The sequence below is a fragment of the Phlebotomus papatasi genome, chromosome 1, assembly GCF_024763615.1.
Source record: "Phlebotomus papatasi isolate M1 chromosome 1, Ppap_2.1, whole genome shotgun sequence".
Lineage (NCBI taxonomy): Eukaryota > Metazoa > Arthropoda > Insecta > Diptera > Psychodidae > Phlebotomus > Phlebotomus papatasi.
In genome coordinates, this window is record NC_077222.1 from 83,942,142 (window position 1) to 83,960,997 (window position 18,856).

Below are 18,856 nucleotides of genomic sequence, written 5' to 3' on the forward strand. Positions count from 1 at the left end.
ATGAATAACTTGAATATATTTGTAATAATAAAAAAAAAATATTTAGAGTACGAGTAAAAATTAAGACGATCAAAAATTAATTTTAAAAAATCTTATTCAATTTTTGGTCTCAAAGACCCTTGAAGACTGGTACACAAAAACAATAATTTTTATGAAAAAATGTATTATTTACTTCATTTTTAATTTTTATGATATTCATCGAAACAATTGCGAGTACTTGCAACACAGAGATAAATGTCGTATGCCTCACAAATACAATTGGTCTTATAATCCTCTTTTCTGATAGCACCATGTGCACTTCAGTTTTCTTCGAAACATGTTTGATTCAATGTTGTTTGTGCAATGTTTGGTGCAATGTTGCTTGTCTCTGGGAATTTAAGACGTACAGTTGCACATTGCTGTGGATCTGGGACCTGGGAGTTCTTCCGGAGTTGATGCGTTTTCGATGAAGACTTCAAAGTCCACTTCATCCACGTTTTGTTCCAAATATATTATGTCGCTTTCGTTCAGGACAAGATTGTCGGCATCATCGCTATCTTCCGGGCATAATATGTGGATGATTTCGGGTTCCTTGATCATGAAATTTTTTTTCTCTTTTTTGAAGTCATCTACAAGAGTAAAAAGTTATGAATTTACAAGATATACGCAGAAGTATCTTATAAATTATCAAAATATTACCTTCTTCAGTCAGTATTTCACTGGGAAATCTCAGCTAAATGATATATCACACAATATTACACGAATAATTAACTATTTTGCGCACACATACACAAAAACATGAAACAGTCTAACCTCAAATCTTCGAAAATCTTCTAGAGACAGATTCGGTGTTTTTTTACCTTTAGGGACGATTGGGTCATATATGAGCCATGAAAATTATAACGCTTTCCTCAAAACACCAATAAACTATAATTTTTACTTTGTTGAGAAATATTATGTATAGTTATTATAGTTTCTAGTCCCAAGAGGTTTTTGCTTAAAAAAAATTAGAAATATTAAAAATATTAAAATTCAAGTAAGGTAAGGTACTCTCTAGTCGGCCGTTTAACAAGTCGGCCACTATGTGTTCTTCAAGTCGGCCGGTGGAATTATTTATTCATATTATATAATTTTGCAATAATATTCCAGGAGTTTTATAACATCATAAGGTCAATAATTGTATAAATAACACAAATGACCGAGAATACAAATGAAATTAGACACAAAACATTAAAAAAATTATTAAAAGTCAGAGGATTCAAATTTACCTTAAGCAATATTGGTCATTTTTCAGCATATTGTGATGTTCTTTATAATATTCACGACATTTTTTCACAAAGAGTTATTCGATTTATTACCTGTACAGATTACTTTAGCAGTCAAATTTTGAGTCAAACCGCAAGTTGAGAACTTTAACTAACACACTGTGCAATAAATTTATTTTCATTATTGATAAAAATATTAATTTTCTGTCTTAAATGTGAAGGTGTGAAATTTTAAAGCCATGTTCCTCAATTCGGCCGGCTAAATAAAAGAATAAAAAGAATTTTTCCCTTACAATTTTTTGTTTTCTTAAAATTACTATTCTTTAAAGGTTTCCTTTCTTTCTTCCTCAATATCCTTTTCTAGTCCGTAAAAACGTTACGGGCTTTTAAAATTTGAAAAATGAGTGGCCGACTAGAGGAACCCCAGGTGGCCGAGTAGAGAAACGCTTATATTGAAGTGGCCGAATTGAGGAACACTCTACATTTTTAAAACATTTTAATTTTTTAATAATCTAAAATTATTTTATCTCCAAATAAAGTGTACAATCAGATGGACAAAGATCTATACTACAACTTAGGGTGAAAATTTGATCAAAACAGGCAAATTAAATGTCCTTTTACATAAGTTTTTCATAAAACTCATCCTTAAGTGGCCGACATACAGCCCCTTACCTTACCAACGTGAAAATTTGAAAATTCGTTATTTTTGAGCTCAAATATTTTTTTATACAGCAAATAGCTGGAGATTTTCAAAAAAATATCCTAGATTCCTACATCTTTCTACTTTGTGATTTGGTAAAAACATTAGAAAGAAATAACTTCAGGTAGTCAGGAAAAATTATTTTCTCTATGGGTCACGGGTGACCCAGTCGTCCTTAAAGGGTTAAGGAGTGTTGCTTAGAATCTTGTAGAAAGTTTATCGTCTTTATTTACTTTAAAATCATTCTTAATACTTTTTAAAATGAATAAAAATTTAGACATAGCTTTGGTGGCTTATTTCGGCCACCTTCATTCTCATAGTTCCTTGCCTTTCGGGAATTCTTCCAATGTCTTTTTCACGTCATCTCGTTTGTCGAAGCTACATTTTTTGTTATTCTTTTGCATGGTATAATTTCTTGAGTATGTAAAAATTAAAAATTCATGGAAATTCGAGGAACAAAAAAGGTGGCCGGAATTGCAAGCTGGCCGGAATTTGGCACACTTACTCTATAGACTTTTTTTAATGAAACAATTTAAATACCAAGAGACGAGTTGATTGAACGAGAAGAGCATTGATTTTAGTGAGATTTTTATGAGTCATTAAAGATTCCAATAAATGGATTTGGAAGATTCATCATCAAAGTCAGTCGCATGTGAATAAATTTAACATGCAGCACCATTTAGTTAGATTAACCATCACTAGGGATTTCTCTCCAATCATCACGTAATCAGAGAGTTTGAAAATAAAAAGTGAACAAAAAAGATCTGAGAATAAGAAATCCTCCTCCATCTATGTGAAAGTCACATGATAACCGGTCAATGGCATTAAAAACATTGCAACTGAGCTCAATTATTCAATGCAGATTATCATCACAGTATTTTAAATTCAAGCTGAAATGGGTTTGTGCATAAATGATAAGTGCAATGGACGATTATATCAATGCTTTCAAATGAAAAATGCACGAGAATACGGTATTATTAGTAATCAATCAGCTTTATATTGATGGAACTGATTGGGCTAATTTAATTTGAGTTCTTTTTCATTTATAATGAGAATATATTTGGAACATGTTAAACTGACAATGAAGTGATGGATATTTGTTGCATTTCAATGTATCAGGATTCTGTTACATAAATGGGATTTTTGTTTTAAACCTATGAATTTGTTGTGATGAAATTTTTGATTTTGAGAAGTATGAATGATTTATAGAAGTCTTGTGTAGTTCCTTTAAAGTAGGGTATAGTGATATAATTAGGAATTAGTGTTTTAAGTTGGACAATTCGCCGGTACAAGTTGGACATGGCTTTTTTCTTGATAAATACAGTACAAGATTTGTTTTTAAGCACAAGGAACCAAATTATAAAACTAAAGCATTAAAAATATACAAATAAAAATGAAGTACTAAATTTATCAAAACAAAAAACCCTGTCCAAATTGTACCATTGTCCAACTTGTACCACTCACTGGCGAGAAGTGGTGATTCCCCCCTATTCGTTGTCAAAATAGAGATTTTATCGTTCTACGGGTTCTACGTCCTGACAATTTTTAGTCTCATATTTGTATTTACAAAATTGGCCTATCCCAGTTTCTGACGAAAGATGGACCATCGCCTATATACAGTAGACTCTCTCAAATTCGGGCATTTGGGATCGAAATGTTACCCGAATTGAAGAGAAATCCGGGCGTCAAATTGTTTGAAATGCAACGATTTTTTTTTGTTCTGCATACTCATATTAAGTTTCCGTACTTATATTTATGTTAAATTTCATGAAAACCCCTTATTAATGCAGAAGTCCATCATAACTAAAGGCGTCTACACATTGGGAGCAATTTTCGTCAAAAATTGCGTTTTTGACAGAAATTTGACGTTTCCCCCTACAACGCTGCAGGGAATTTCCTTCAAAAAAGCAATTTTTGACAGAAATTGCTTTCAATGTGTAGAGGCCATAAGACAAACAAAACAAATTTGATCAAATTTGATTTATTCACTGAAAAAAAAGAGGATGCGATTAACTTTTTATCGTCATAATCTTAAACACTTTTTGAGTGTAAAAATATATCAACATTTTTTAATGTAAATTTTACACCTCTTTAAGGGTAAAATGAACACGAAAAAGGGTAACTTTAACCCCCAATACACCTAAAAAGGGTAATATTTACACCGATTTTGGATCAATACTGCAGGGTAAAATTAACATTTCCGGAATGTTATTTTAACTTTTTCGGATTTCTCTCACTCAGTGTTCAAAAACTTCAAAAATATTGATAAACTTTTTTTCAAATTGAACTGCTGCTCGAATTTAAAAGTAGTCCGATCTTAAAAAAGCCAAATTAGCGAGAGTCTACTGTAATTTTGACCATTTTCTTTGAAGTTTTTTTTTTATCAGTATTGACAATAGTTTCTTTAATGATCACTTGCACATTTTTATCACACGCATTCTTCTTGCATACTTCTCTAATGTATCCATCACTGAAACAGTTTATACAGTGTTATGCTTTATCACCACAAAAAGTATACATAGGTAGCTGTTAGAATTACCTTGTGGTGACCTTTATAAAACATGAAGGATTTAAATTTTCATGTCAATTAATTAGAAATAGGATTCCAACGTGAAACTGAACTTTGATAGAGAATAATGAAATTACAGCAACATTGATAGAGAATGTGTAAAGTGTATTGTTGCTAAAAGAGGAGTATATATTTCAAAATTGATTTGGTCTTTTTAGAGGTGGTTTCTATGGTGTATCAAATGAATTAATTTCATCAAAATGCTTCATAAAGTTGTAAATTCTAATTGAGATTAGGTTGTGTAATTAAATGTGAAGGGGATTATGCTTGGATGCATTATATTTTGCACAGAGAATGTGCAGAATTTTAACGAATTTGGAAATTTTATCTCTTTCAGGTGTCATGGAGACCACCAACGATGTCAAGTGGTGTTCTTGTCGGTTATACTGTGTTCTATAGTGTTATTAGTGGTAGCAACAACTATGCTCCCCTTCAACCGCAATCCGTGACAACAGTTGCCAATGAGACCTCAATAACCATTGAAACTAGCTTTTTCGGGAATACAACTTATGCATTCTGGGTGAGAGCTCGAAATTCCAAATACGAGAGTTCTAACAGTCAAATGGCTAGATTGACTTTCGATGATTCCATAAATATCGATGCTCTGCATAATCTTGTTCATGTGGAAACAGTGAATAGTTCAGTGAAACTCAAATGGGATCCAATTGTGGGGGTTGATGGGTATGTTGTACAAATGATTTTACCTCAGCCATATCCGCATATTCCGCCCAAGACAACCAAAGATACTGAGATTGTACTACTCCATCTCAATCATGGTGTTCGCTATATTATCAAAGTATCAGCATTTGTCAAGCAATTCTTTGGGAGACCTCAGGTACTATCATTTACAATTCCTGGTGAGGAAGTTCCAGCTGTACCTCATGTCTCTCTCGAGGCCAATCATACAAAAATGTCTGTGACTCTGAGTTGGGAAAGACCGAGATACAACTACAACATTGATTTCACATATGGCATTTACTATGGGACAACTCTCCTAGAACTCTTTGAGAGTAAGGGAAATAATGTAACTAAACCAAGTTCTTTAACAAACTTGACTGTTATTTTTGCAGAACCTAGGCTCAAGACTACAAATCTCACCGCTGAGATAACTAACATCTTTCCATGTGAAGCATATCTGTTCAGTGTTGGAATTGTAGAACCTATTGGTCCGGGTCCATTGGGTAGCAATCCCCTTCGTTTCGATTCACCTTTCAATGAGAAATGGCCACCCAGGAATCTCAATGTGGTGGTTGATGGAAATACACACGAAATGATGATCACATGGGATCACAGTTGCCCTCTTGGCGAAGTGCCATCGGGTTATGCGGTGAGTATTTTGATTCTTGTTTATTTCTCACAGTAATCAATAGTTTTATCTGGCAAATTGACAAATTTTATTCATACAGAATCATTATCTTTTTGGGCTAAATTTTTCAATGTCAGAAAAGGTAGCATTTTTGGGGTAAATACAGGAAATTACTCATTTTTGAATCATCATTTTGTCTCATTATCTTTTTCTGTTTTGAAAGCAAGTGAAAAAAGTATCAAATTTTTTTTGCGATTCACAAAGAGAGCAAATTGAATTGCAATTTTTATAACTTTGTATTTTGTATTCCAAAAAAAATTCTTAATGTTCACGGAGTCAGTAAAAGCATTTTAGAAGTATTGTGGGTCTTTGTCGGCCGATGAACGCTACACTGAGCAAAAAAGAGGGTGCGACTAACTTTTTTTCCTCATAACTTTAAGACTTTTTAGGTGTAAAAATATATCAACATTTTTTAATGTTAATTTTACTCCTTTTAAGGGTGAAATTAACATGCAAAAGGGTAACTTTAACCCCCAATACACCTAAAAAGGGTAATATTTACACCGATTTCGGATCAATACTGCAGGGTAAAATTAACATTTCCGGAATGTTATTCTAACTTTTTCGGATTTCTCTCAGTGTACACACTTTTTTATTTTATTTATTTTGTTGTACCGGGCTTTTATTGCCATTTTGTACATTGTGCGAACTCATAACTGTGACAGTCGAGCCGGGGATCACACCGCCCAAGAGCCGAATGCTCTTACCAATTGTACCACGGACCTCCTCACTTTACACACTTTTTGGCAAAGTTGAGCGGATTTTTGCATCCATTGGGTCTGGAAGCCATTGTGCATTTCTTTTGCAAGGCGCCAAGTTACCGAGACGTGAAAATGAATGCCAAGAAAAATGTCTTGGAAGTTTATTTAGTTGAGAAGGAGTGGTCGTTCCACAAGACTCGACATCGTTTACACAAAAAAAAAAAAATAAACACAACAGCTAAGATCGGCGAACAATGTTCTGTTGCTTATCTCTGATCTCCATTCTTTCTTTCAACTCAACTGAAAATTTGCATGAGTACACATTCAGATCTCCTTCCAAGACAGTTTCCTAAAACATAGGGGAGATTGGGGTAAAAAATCACAAATCGAAAATTTCACAATTCAATATCTTCCACGATAAAAGAGATAGCAACTTCAATTTTTTTTTGCATAGATAGTCTCCATAGACCTTCTTCTATGTCGTAAGTTTCTTAGAATTCCAACAAGGAATTTATAAAATAAAAAATATTGAAATTTTTAGTCCTATTTTTGAAATATTTTCCTTGCAGAAGATATCAATTCTTACCTACTTATTTTCCAAAATTGATGCACTTTGAATACGAAGCCGCTATCCGTTTTAGCATTTTCCGAATATTCTTTTCTCCAGAAATCGTTTTATTAAAAATAACCACTTGGGGTAAAAAGTATCAAAAGGTATGGGGCAAAAAGTAACAAAAACCGAAGCATTATTTGATGTCTCATGGCGAAAGGAAACGTCATTGTCATGTGTCGCCGCTTGTTGTTTATTTTGCATTGGTTAAAACGATTTGCAGTCTCGTGTGTGTTTTTTCCGTTTTTCCAAATTTCCAGAAGTTTGAAAATTCCTTATTCTATTATTCATCATATGAGAAAACATTAAGGTTTGAAAATATGGCATTATAATAATTTAAATAGTTTAGTTCACAAATCATTTAGTATTAAAAAAAAATACAGAAAAGCGAGATGGTGCGTGACTATAAAAGAAAAAATAAAGCACTTAACACAGGAAAACTCTCGCTGGCGCTGCGTATGGTGGAAAGTGGTGTTCCGATGAGTTCAACCGCCAAATTTTACGAAATAAATTATCAGACCCTTCGAAGTTACTGGCAAAAAGGAGAAGCTTTGAAAGATACAGCATGCGTACAAACCGCGAAAAAAGAACGAGCAACCGTATTCAGTGAAGAGCAGGAAGCAGCATTGCAAAACTATTTGCTGAATTGTTTCGACAGATATTTCGGATTGTCTATAATCAATGTCAGAAGATTGGTATTTGATTATGCTCAAGAGCTGCAGATCTCTATACCACCGTCTTGGAATGAAAAGAAAATGGCTGGTATCGACTGCTCTGACTGAGGAAGAGGGAAACCCAAATCCGGAAGTCATGTCACAATTTGTAGCTCGACAGGAGACTGACAAAAATACAAAATCTAAAAGGTGATGGCCTTGAATTCTGAGACCAAAATCAAGATGAAAATTTCAAGCTGTCAAATATTTCCAAAATCAAGATTTCGTATTCTGACGCCGAAGTATTTATGGAACTTAAAATGTCTTAGCTAAGGACCAAGATTTCAAGATTTTCCTCACTTAATGAAACGTCACTTCTGACAAATATCTTCATTTCTCTGTTAGATTTGTTGAAATTTCGTCATATAAATTAGGAAAATTAATTATAGGACGTATTAAAGAATAAATGAGAGCCACAAACGGGAGTACAGCGAGTGCAAACCAAACTTGTGACCTGTAATAAGCCAAGAAATGCTTATGCAAGATGTGATTATTTCCCAGGAATCCTCAGGGTGGTGTACTTCGATATGTATCTAGAAATACGTACCATTTCGATTAAATTACAAGGTCAAATACAGTATTTTTCAAAGTAATTCTCTTTTAGTATCATCTCTTATAGAAATATTCCTCATCAGTAGTCATTTCCGTATGAAACTCTTCGAATTGTTACTATCTTGAAAATTCCAAGCACCTCCGAGAGGTTCTTGGAATTATTTCAAGAAAACAAAAAAATTGACGTCATAAAATATTGAAATATTGGTTCCAGAATTGCAAATCTTGATATCCACACGGTTTGTGTCTTGGATTTCAATATTCCAAAAGATTTGACATCTTGATCTTGATTTTTTGATTTCAGAATATCAAAATCTTGAAATTTTCTTGATCTTGATCTTGGTCTCAGAATTGAGGCCGATGTCCAAAAAACAAGCCTAAGAAATCGGGGCGTTCAGATTCAGTGGAGTGTCAGGAATATCCGCTCATCAGGAAAGTGCCAAAAAACGAAATCAAAAAGGGAATCTGAAGAAGAAAAACCAAGGAAGAGAGGACGTCCAGCAAAAATAATATAAAAAGCTTATCGCCATCGCAAATGTCTGTGAGCTAAATAAATTTGCTACATTTGCACTTATGAAATTGCAATCCCTGAATGAATCCATCCAGAACGAGAAAACATGTAGAAAGTTTTTTCTATTGACTTGATATACAAAAATAAGCTGAATCTAACAAAACGAAAAATCGTTTTGAGGGGGAAGATGAGGAACGTGAAAAATAGGAGATAATGTTCACCGATGGGGGGGGGTCACCGAAGACCGAAAGTCAATATCTCTTTCCGTTTGTGTTCTAGCCCGATGAGAAGTTGAAAAAAGTGGATTATATAACTGTTCTTTCTTTGAGTTTGAACAACATCAGACGAGTGCTGCTAGGTAAAGCGGTACTGTTTTATGAAGACCTATCAAGATTGAAGCCGCCCTGTTTAATGGAGTTAATCCAAAAAACGGGCTGGCTTGTACCATCTTGCCCTTAACAGGGATTAATTTAACCGGGGATGCATAATGGGCCCAAAAGGAGGCCTGGGTGCAGCGGTTCCACTGTAATCTAATCTTGAGTTTGAACAATAGAAGTCTACCTAATACGGGCTTCAGACCTAAGGCTTAGCCAAATTGCTTAAATGTTGTATGTTCTTATCAGTCAAAATTTTTGGAAAAAATTAACTTAGGATTGAGTTATTAAGGACAAATGCTCAATTAATTCTTTAAAATAAAAAAAAAAGGTTGATATCTAGGATTTTGAGACCTTAAGGAACTGGGCGGAACCTCTAGTCTGAAGACTACTTATCGTTTACATTTTTCAGAATCGTTAATCGATACTATCGAAAATATATTATAATGTCACCTTTGTTTTCTCATCGTTTTATTACGAAAAAAGAGGATAACAATTTTATGCAAGACTTGGACACCAAAATTAAAAATATTAAGTTCAATAAAAAAAAAACAAGATTGTCTCAAAATTGTTTTTCCATCCAATTCTTATTGTTGGAAATAAAATTTGACATTTTAGTGTTCTTTATGGTAATTCTCTGAATTTATTTTAATCCTATCAAGAGTTTATTTCATGCTTACAGTTTAATCCAATATTTGACCTATTTTACTGATAAATGTCATATCAGTGGAATATCAGCACGTTCAAGAAATATATTGCCAATTTGCTAGATTTTATCAGCAAAGATTAGGGGAGTTTTAGGCTTTAAGCTCTTCATGAGTTGTCCACTGAAGATAAAGATTATTTACATTGAAAGATTGATTTATTGAATGTTTTGATTGTGGACTTGTGAATTGATTATTTCTTCATTTTTTTTAATGCACAGATCACTGTGAGGGAACTGAGATTGAATAAAACATCTGTGGTTGTACCAAAATTGACCAACAACAAGACAATGAGTCACAATTTCACGGGTATTCCAGACGGTGCTGGATATGATGTGAGCGTTGCAACAAATACCAAAGATTCAATGCCAGCAACACAGAGAGTTTATTCTCCGCCACTTCCGGTGCCAAGGCAATTGCGAGTGTGGTATGAGAAGAATAACACTATATCGGTTTACTGGAGGGAAATTCGCAATTATACAGTGGAAAAGTAAGATTATCCCTCTGTATACCTGTGGCAAATAAGGTACGAAAGATTCTTGCTAAACCACTAATATGATTTACTTTATTTAGGTTCTATTACCAAGTTGTTGTGGTTCTTGGTTCGTACAAAGTTAATCCAATAAAGGAAAATAAGATGGAACGAATTACACCACTGTTGATCGTTGAGGTTGAGCATCCACCAGTTTCTGTGAGTGTTAGTGACCTCAATAGACTTCGAGCACTTGAGGAAGATGGTCCTCCGGCTAAAGACAGATCCTACACATTTGGTGTGAGACTCAAATCACAAAGAGTAAGTTTATTTATTTTTTTTATTATTTCGTATTAAAAAGTTAAATATTTTAATATTACAGTTAATTTATTGATAAAAAATTCAGGCTCTACTTTCTGAAATTTTGAAATTATTTTGCTAAACTTATTCTGGTAAAATACATTGTGGAATAAAATTGAGGATTACTTAACCCATTCCTTACCATGGTATTATACATCATACGCAAATTGAGTGATTTTAGATGATTTATTCCTGGGCAACTGATACTCGAATTGCTGTCGGGAATGGCTTTTTAGTAACTTTAGTTCTTCAATTACTTGAGAGAAGTAGTCCAACAGAGATGGAAATACATTTTGTTATTGTTTTCTTGTTTCGCGGAAGGTCATGCAAAATTTTTCCTCAAAATGGCGGACGGAAAATTCGACATCGCGTCGAATTTATTAAAATTGGCCTCTTTCCTCTTTCCTGATTTGAATTCTGGTTGCCAATTTGATTTCTTGGATAGTTACTCTATCTAAATCAATAGAGTTTGTAATGAATTAATGCACAGAATTTAAATTCAGTGACCGTTAAGACGTGTGTTTGAGGGCGAATCCCCGCGCCCCCATATTGGATATTTTTTTTTCTTTTCAAAAAATTCATCTATTAATCTGTATGAAACTAATCCCAAAATATGAACATTCTCTCTCAAGTATTTCTGGTACATTGACTGAATGGGTTAATGGCCTAATGGTAGAGTACTCGCTCTTCGAATCCCATTTAATTCTATAACAATTTTTCTAGTATTAAAGGTTTTTGAATTATATTCAGTCATGGTCACTCAAAAGTTACCGAAGATAGAGTTTGGTCAATTAACCGTTTATAAATCTAGTCGAACAAAGGTTAGAGAAGAGCAGATATTGGACGGAAAAATAAACCTCTCTTGATTTTTACTCTTTAATTTTTTACGATAATGTTTTGAGGATGAATGTCCCCTTCGACAAGTTTAGAATTTAAGGAAAAATCACGTACAGGTGGGACAATTTGCTGCTTCACTTCACTTGGATTTTTTTTTTTTTACAGTTTTGCACACCGAAATTCACCATCCAAAAGGCTGGCAAAGAATCAGTCATTTGGAGAGGTCTATTTTTTCCGTCCACTATCTGCTACATATCATTAGACCGAAAATTCATTCAAAACATGTTAGAGAAAAGTTTGACCTTTTTAAAAGCTAGAACATACTATAATATCATTGAAGTCAAAATTGAAGGATTTCAAGATATTCCAAATCAAAATTTGGAAATGGCTTTTTGACTTTAGCTTAGCGCCTCTGATTCGTTGCTGTTTAAAATTATGATGTTATAAAGAAAGGGCTACAAAATTTCACTTGATCCAATCTAATTTTATAATCCAATTTGATTAAATAGAACGGGAGGATCAGCAACTGGGCTATCTACATTTTCTTTGTGTTTGCATTTGTAACAAACACTACGTTGTTTTGCATCATTTGCTAAAAATTCAGATCAGAAAGCAATTGAAAATATCCCAGTTGCTGTTAAAACCAATAGGGGAGACCGAGGCAGTTAGCCCGAAAATAATTTTTTTTCTTTATGTATAATTTGTACAAAAATATGGGATGCCAGAGCATCTGAAGCTTGGCGAAGTGCTCGAAGTCACGAGAAAGAGCTCTGCGTAAATATCCGTCTCTTTAGAATCGTTCGGTCATATTATGTATTTTAAACTCGATTTGAATTAGTCCATAAATCACAGGAAATTATCTCAAACATCAAAATTGATCAAGAGGGAAATTTTGATATTTTTGACCATGTGTAATTTAAGATTTGTTCAATATGGTGATTTTTCCGGTGATAAATGCCTATAGACGAAATGGTCATCCAGACTAATTTTGAGAAAAAAATAGAAAAACCTAATTTTTGACGTATTTGAGGGGTATATGAAATGAATAATAGAAGTGGGGGAGAAACAAAATTGAAGACCAGAAGGAGATATCTCTTACTGTTTGGAATTTAGATGCGTCAGAAGACAGATTGTGTAGATCTATTACCGTTACTTTTCCGATTCATTACCGATTGTGACTGATTCAGTTGGGTTCGGAAATTCAAGACCTTTCAAATAAATCCAAATTTGACCAAATCGGTTAAAAGCAACCCAGATAAGCTTATGGTAGCTGAGATTCTTTACAGGCGACCTCGAAATGCGTGCAACTCGAGGTGCTTTTAACTCGAAATGCGTGAAAATTTGATTGTGAGTTGAATTTTGGGGGGTAAAGATTTGCGTTGAGTAAACTGTTCTTGTTTAATCGAATGAAGTTAGCGTGTCAAAAGGGTTGTAATACTCCACGAGAGCTGTCCTAAACACCAAATTTTTCAAATTCTGATAATTAGAACCGGAGATATTGTGGTGACCCCAATTGAGGTCACCTTGTTGCCTCTGGATCCAGTTGATGTTGTTTCACAAATACACTATTTTTTTGAGTTTCTATACTTTTTATTAAGGAAGATTATTACACTGCCCAATGGCATGGGCCACGTTTACACAGTGACTGAACCAACCTCTTGAATCTAGCTACTCTTTTTATACTGAAATCCTCCACTCGCACCCTAATTCTATTCGACATTATTTCCCGTGGGAAGGTGTCCAATTAGTGATTCAGGACGAACCTCTAGATAACGATCGTCTGGAGACGATCGTTAAGTGCCTTTCAAAATATCCAACTATCCACTTTCGCTATCTCTAGAGTTTTCTCCAACACTTTCTATATCCTTAAGAAAGGGGATGCTTAATTAAGATGACCGAGGACCACACACCTTTTCGATCTTTGTTATCTTTGTCCCTATTTCTTTTCGGGCTTTTATGGCTTTCTTGGCGCGAGCTCTTATTTTACGACCGTCTTGAAGAGAAAGTAATCTTAAAAGCTTGTCACCATAGATCACCCACTTTACGAGTTTTCCAGGAATAGAGGATGCCTTTGTTTGCTTAATTAAGCCAACAAATGCATCCCCTTTTTGGTCACTCATATCTCGCCCATCGTGATCTTACGAACACCTGCCTAATGGCTTAAGATGTTACTTTGTCTCTGGGCTATAAATTTCGTAAGGATAATTGGATAGAAAACTCTCGCGGCGCTAGACATGATCTATCATGTCTCTTCTTGATATTTCACGAAAGAACCAGCGCGATCATGAATATTTGAAAACCGAGTTGTGATGCACAAAATGCGTCACAACAATATGGCTATTTGAAAATTCAATTTTTGACCCCTTACAGCTTGGGTCAGGAGGGTCAGAGGATCTTAACTTTAGTACTTATCGAAAGCTTTTAGGCCCAGCTATAACATACTAAAATTTGAGATCGATCGATATTATAGAGGCTGAGTTATTTAGAAAAAAATTTGAGGGTGTTCCAAAATGACGGATATGTCTTTCCGTTCTCTCTCCAGAAGTGGATATACAACGGATGGACGGGATGGATCATGCACGAAATAGAATTTTAGCGCATATGATATTCGTGATCTATGAGTGTCAAAGTGTGTAAAACTAAAATTTGGGCCCAATCTGACACAGTATGATTTCACCTAGGATCACAAAAGCTGAGATTGTAAAGAATCTCAGCTAAAATGGGCGCCCCAGAGTGGTTGGCTTCTGATCTTGTATCAATTTTCTTGCTAAAAACAGCGTTTGGAAAATAACTTCAAATGCACATTCCTCATTAAGACAGACAAAAATGATTTAAAGCGTGTCGATAAAAATTTTCTCACTCGCTTGAGATGAAGTTAGTCACATTATGCTATGGATTTTGCTTTTTTTCTTTAGTGTCTTTTCAATTGAATGTAATCAGCTGTCTTTTAGTGAAATTCTTGTTAAAAAATATTGATATTTGACTAAGATATCACAAAAAGACGGAGAGCTGAAGATTATAATTTGACACTCATCTCAAGAATCCAAATGGGAGTGAAATCGCGAAATTGACCGGGAAGTGCCACTCCACCGTCTGGAAGATTATTCGGTACAAAGAATTCAAGACTATTTGTTCAGAAGCCAGGATATAGCCGAACGCCTGAGATTCAGGACAACAGGATGGAAAATATAGTGCTAGTTTTTTTTTCAAGAACCAACTCAATATTTTCATGCGGGATGTTGGCAAAAATTTTGAAAATTTTGAATTTTTCTTCAAAAGAATTTTGAAGACCAATCTTAAGGCCTCTAGGGGAGACTGGGGCACATGTAAACATTTTCGATAGATGCGAATTTGAGGTGATTTTCCAAGCACACAGTGATTTTTTGGAAAATATTTTTTAGCTCAGGTTTTACCCTTGGGTATAGGCAATACATCGAAGGTAATGCGGATGCTGGAAAACAATTGAGCTTTCCATAAAAATAAAATTTGTGTCACTGTGTATTTTTCTCTTTTCACAAAATACCTGGGGTAGAAGTAAACACTTTCTGGGGAGGATGTAAACACCCTTTTTTCCACCCTTGAAATTAACTTTGCACCACTTTCAATTATTTTAATTACTTAAGAGATATACAAAGACTGTAAATTTTTCAAAAAAATCACTACACTTTTTACAAAGAATAATTAAAATAGTAAAAAACCTAAAAACATGCAAATCAAAGACATTCTTCAATGGATTTTCCCCACATTCCCCTAAATGTTTTAATATATGATCAAACGTGATAATTGTTTTGATGACTAATAGGAAGTTTTGTCGAAAAAAAAAAATGAAAAAAACATAAAAAAAATATTTCAGAAAATAGAGCCAATAATTTTTGTGCCTCGTTTCCATTTTGCTCTGTTCTAAAGAGAAATTCTACCTGCATGAAATGGAAGGGTATAATTTTTGATGGTTTGTATTTCAGGGCTTCCTTTCGCAATTTGCTGAATCAGAACATATTGAGTCTTCTTTCTATAATCCTCAAACTCAAGAGGAATTGACTTCTTATACGGTCGTGTGGGTGGTAATTATGGCAATGCTTATAGTCATCATTGCGGGTGTTGTGGTCTTCTTTGTGCAGAAGCACAAGAGGCAGCAGAATTCTTTCTCGCGTTTTGCCAATTCACACTATGATTCAAAGACTGGTGCCACGAGAATTGGTGCTGATGTGTTGGAGGATGAGGAACATCACGAAACACCACGATTTGCTGACGATGAGCCACTTGTTATAGCATAATTTCACACTCACACACATTTATTATCGCGAAAGGAAAACAAAAACAAAAAAACAAACAGTCTTCAAAGAAATCTACGAGTAGATGAGGAATGATAAAAAAAACCAAGATTTTCTATTGAATTTTTTATTATTGGAAGATGAAAAGTGTGTATATTTTCTAAGTATAGTAGCAAGATGCAGTAGAATCAGTCTTCTGTTGTGTAATTTTTGTTGCCTATTTTATATTTTTATATTATATTTTTGTGTTATTATTTTAATGATATTACAAATGAAGAATAATAGGAAAAAGAAAATCGTGAGAAATAAAATGTTTAAAGAGTGAGGGTGAATTTAATAGATGAAATATTTCTTATTCTATATATCGAAAAAAAAGTGAAAAAAAGAAAACAAAACAAAGACGAACCAGTAAAAAAAATGATACAAATAAATTATGAATAGGTAAGAACATTGATTTTTATGCTGCATCTGAATAGTTGAAAGGAAGGAAAAAAAAGTAATCAATTTGATATAAGGAAGTTTTTGGGGGAAATTAAATCAATTTTGTAATATCGCGTTCTTTGAGAAAAAAAATGGCAAGAGACAGAGAAAAAAATTGTGTGGCAGCATTTTATCAATACTGTGATTTTAAAAGTAACATTTAAATAATTAAAAAGTAAATATTATTTAATGAGGGTTTCGTGTAATTAGAAAAGAGAATGAATACACACAATGAAATCTATTTCAATTGCACGCTTGAAGTGGAATGTTTAAGCAATCTTGTTTTTTTTTGTGTAATTGATTCAACCTTCCTTGCTAATTTGCGATATTTTTTTCTATTTATTTGCTCTTTAAATCTAGGATATGCACGGGAAAATATAGAAGCTCATCTACGTGCCTTGGTAGTTATCATAAAAAAATAGAAAAGTAACTCCAATTGAAGAAACTATTAAGAATGATTAATAAACGTAGATAAACTTTATTAGAGCAATTTGAGAGAAAAAAACTTGGATTGTTTTTGTTTTTTTTAACAGGTTGTTAGTGAAAAAATGAATTTAATGACCAGTGCACAATAGCTTTTATTTGTAAACATGTTTTCAGAATTTTCTGTGAGAGTGAGCGAGATGACTAGAACTATTATTTCATTCATTCTCACTGAAATGTCAAAAACATGTTTAGAAAACAAAAGTTATTGTGCGTTGGGCATAATGCGTAAAAAGGAGAAGATAAAATTGACTGAAAAATGAAGCATTCCACTTCTTTATTTATTTTCAAAGAGGGGAGAAAATTAAGAGAGAGACAAGAAAAATAGAATTAAAAGAAACTAATTAAAAAAAAGGCCAAAGTAATCAATAAAGTAATAAGACGAAAATTTACTAAATGCCAATTTCTAAACGACACTAACAATAATTTCCTCCTTTTATTCATCATTTAATAATATTGTGAGAGTTATGTTGAGAATAAAAATGGCATAAATGCTTGCCAAATTTTCTTTTTTTAATAGATTTTGACTAATATTAAAAAAAAAGTATAGTGGTTTTAGTCTTCTACAAAGTATTGTAGTCTCTTGCAAAGTCTTTTTTTTATTAAAACTATTTTTTTTTGTAATAAACCGAAAGAAGAGGATAAACGAAATGATGCTGTAACGAGTAAACCAAATAAGACATTGATAAATAATTTTTTTTGAGCTCTATAAAGACTAAGATAAATAGGAAATGAAGGAGGTGGGAAAAGGTGAAAGGAGAGAAAAAAAGGAGCAAAGAAATATGAAGTGACTGAAATTTCTAGTTATGGGATATAAGAATGTTTTACTGATATGTAACTAAATGTGAAGAAATATGAGATTATTGAAAATATCATATCCTCCTGGATAGACAAACATTTTAATGATGGTCAATTCTCATTAAATTGTCTGTCTCTCTGCAAACTAAACACTTTATCCCCTTTTTCAAGATCTCCTCTCAGAACTGTTATACTTTAGTTTTTTTTTACTACAATAATGCACTCACGAAAATCCTCAGAATCCAGAGAAGAATTTTCCCGTTGTCTATAACTAAAAAAAGCAAAATAAATAAATATGAAAGATGGTTTTATGGAATAAATGAAAGTAATTACTACAATAAGGTGTTTAATGGAAATTATTGAGAAGAAAAAATGTCTTTCAGTATTTCGTTGTGGAAATGAACCAAGAAACCTAAATGCAAATTGAAGTTGTGAATTTAAACTTTAAGATTGAGAAACGTGTGTTATTTTCTAAAAGCTCTCAACAAAAGAAAATATTACAAAAATAATTGTGGCTGAGAATGGTTTTTATTAATTTTACCTGCATCTGCATTTTTTTATCAAATAGGCGATTAGAATTGAGATATTCCCGATTCCTGGTTATAGCAATCCTTATGGACATCACATAGGACATTAAATGAATCATTTGGTAGAGTACTCGCTCTATGATGCAAGTGTCCCAGGTTCGAATCCTCTTTAGGTAACCAGGAATTTTTCTGGCGTTAAAGGTGTTCGAATTGCATCCAGTAAGCTTCACTCCACTTGATTCTATAGGACAAAAAATAATAATGGATGTCCCGAACTCCCCTTGCGGGAAGGCCTAAGTTTCTCTATGGAACGTTATGCCAGCATTATTATTATTATTATTATGGACTTCACAGGAAGCTTTTCATTGTATTCATTCTTCTGAAATCGGAATTAATGCGCCAAGAGGGCAAATTCCCTTCAATTTTCGCCCAAAGGCCTCCTACACATTGTGAGAAATTTTGATAAAAGTTATGCAATTTGCATTTCGTCAAAACTATCCATTTTCTGATGAAAATTTCTCTTATATAGAATTTTTTAAAGCTACATTCAACTTAGCGATTTTCTTTTATTCAGTGAAATAAAT

At 33.5% G+C, this 18,856-nt stretch overlaps 1 protein-coding gene across 1 annotated transcript in view; it reads left to right on the forward strand.

The window, feature by feature from the left end:
• The window catches only part of LOC129810436 (sortilin-related receptor-like), a 48,430-nt gene extending 30,168 nt beyond the window's left edge, over positions 1–18,262 (forward strand). The window contains exons 5-9 of the mRNA XM_055860920.1: positions 4,851–5,523; positions 5,584–5,840; positions 10,266–10,534; positions 10,618–10,837; positions 15,676–18,262. Coding sequence (XP_055716895.1) covers positions 4,851–5,523; positions 5,584–5,840; positions 10,266–10,534; positions 10,618–10,837; positions 15,676–15,987 — 1,731 coding nt within the window. The 3' untranslated portion in view covers positions 15,988–18,262. The remainder of the gene's footprint in view (positions 1–4,850; positions 5,524–5,583; positions 5,841–10,265; positions 10,535–10,617; positions 10,838–15,675) is intronic.
• The last annotated feature ends 594 nt before the right edge of the window (positions 18,263–18,856 follow it).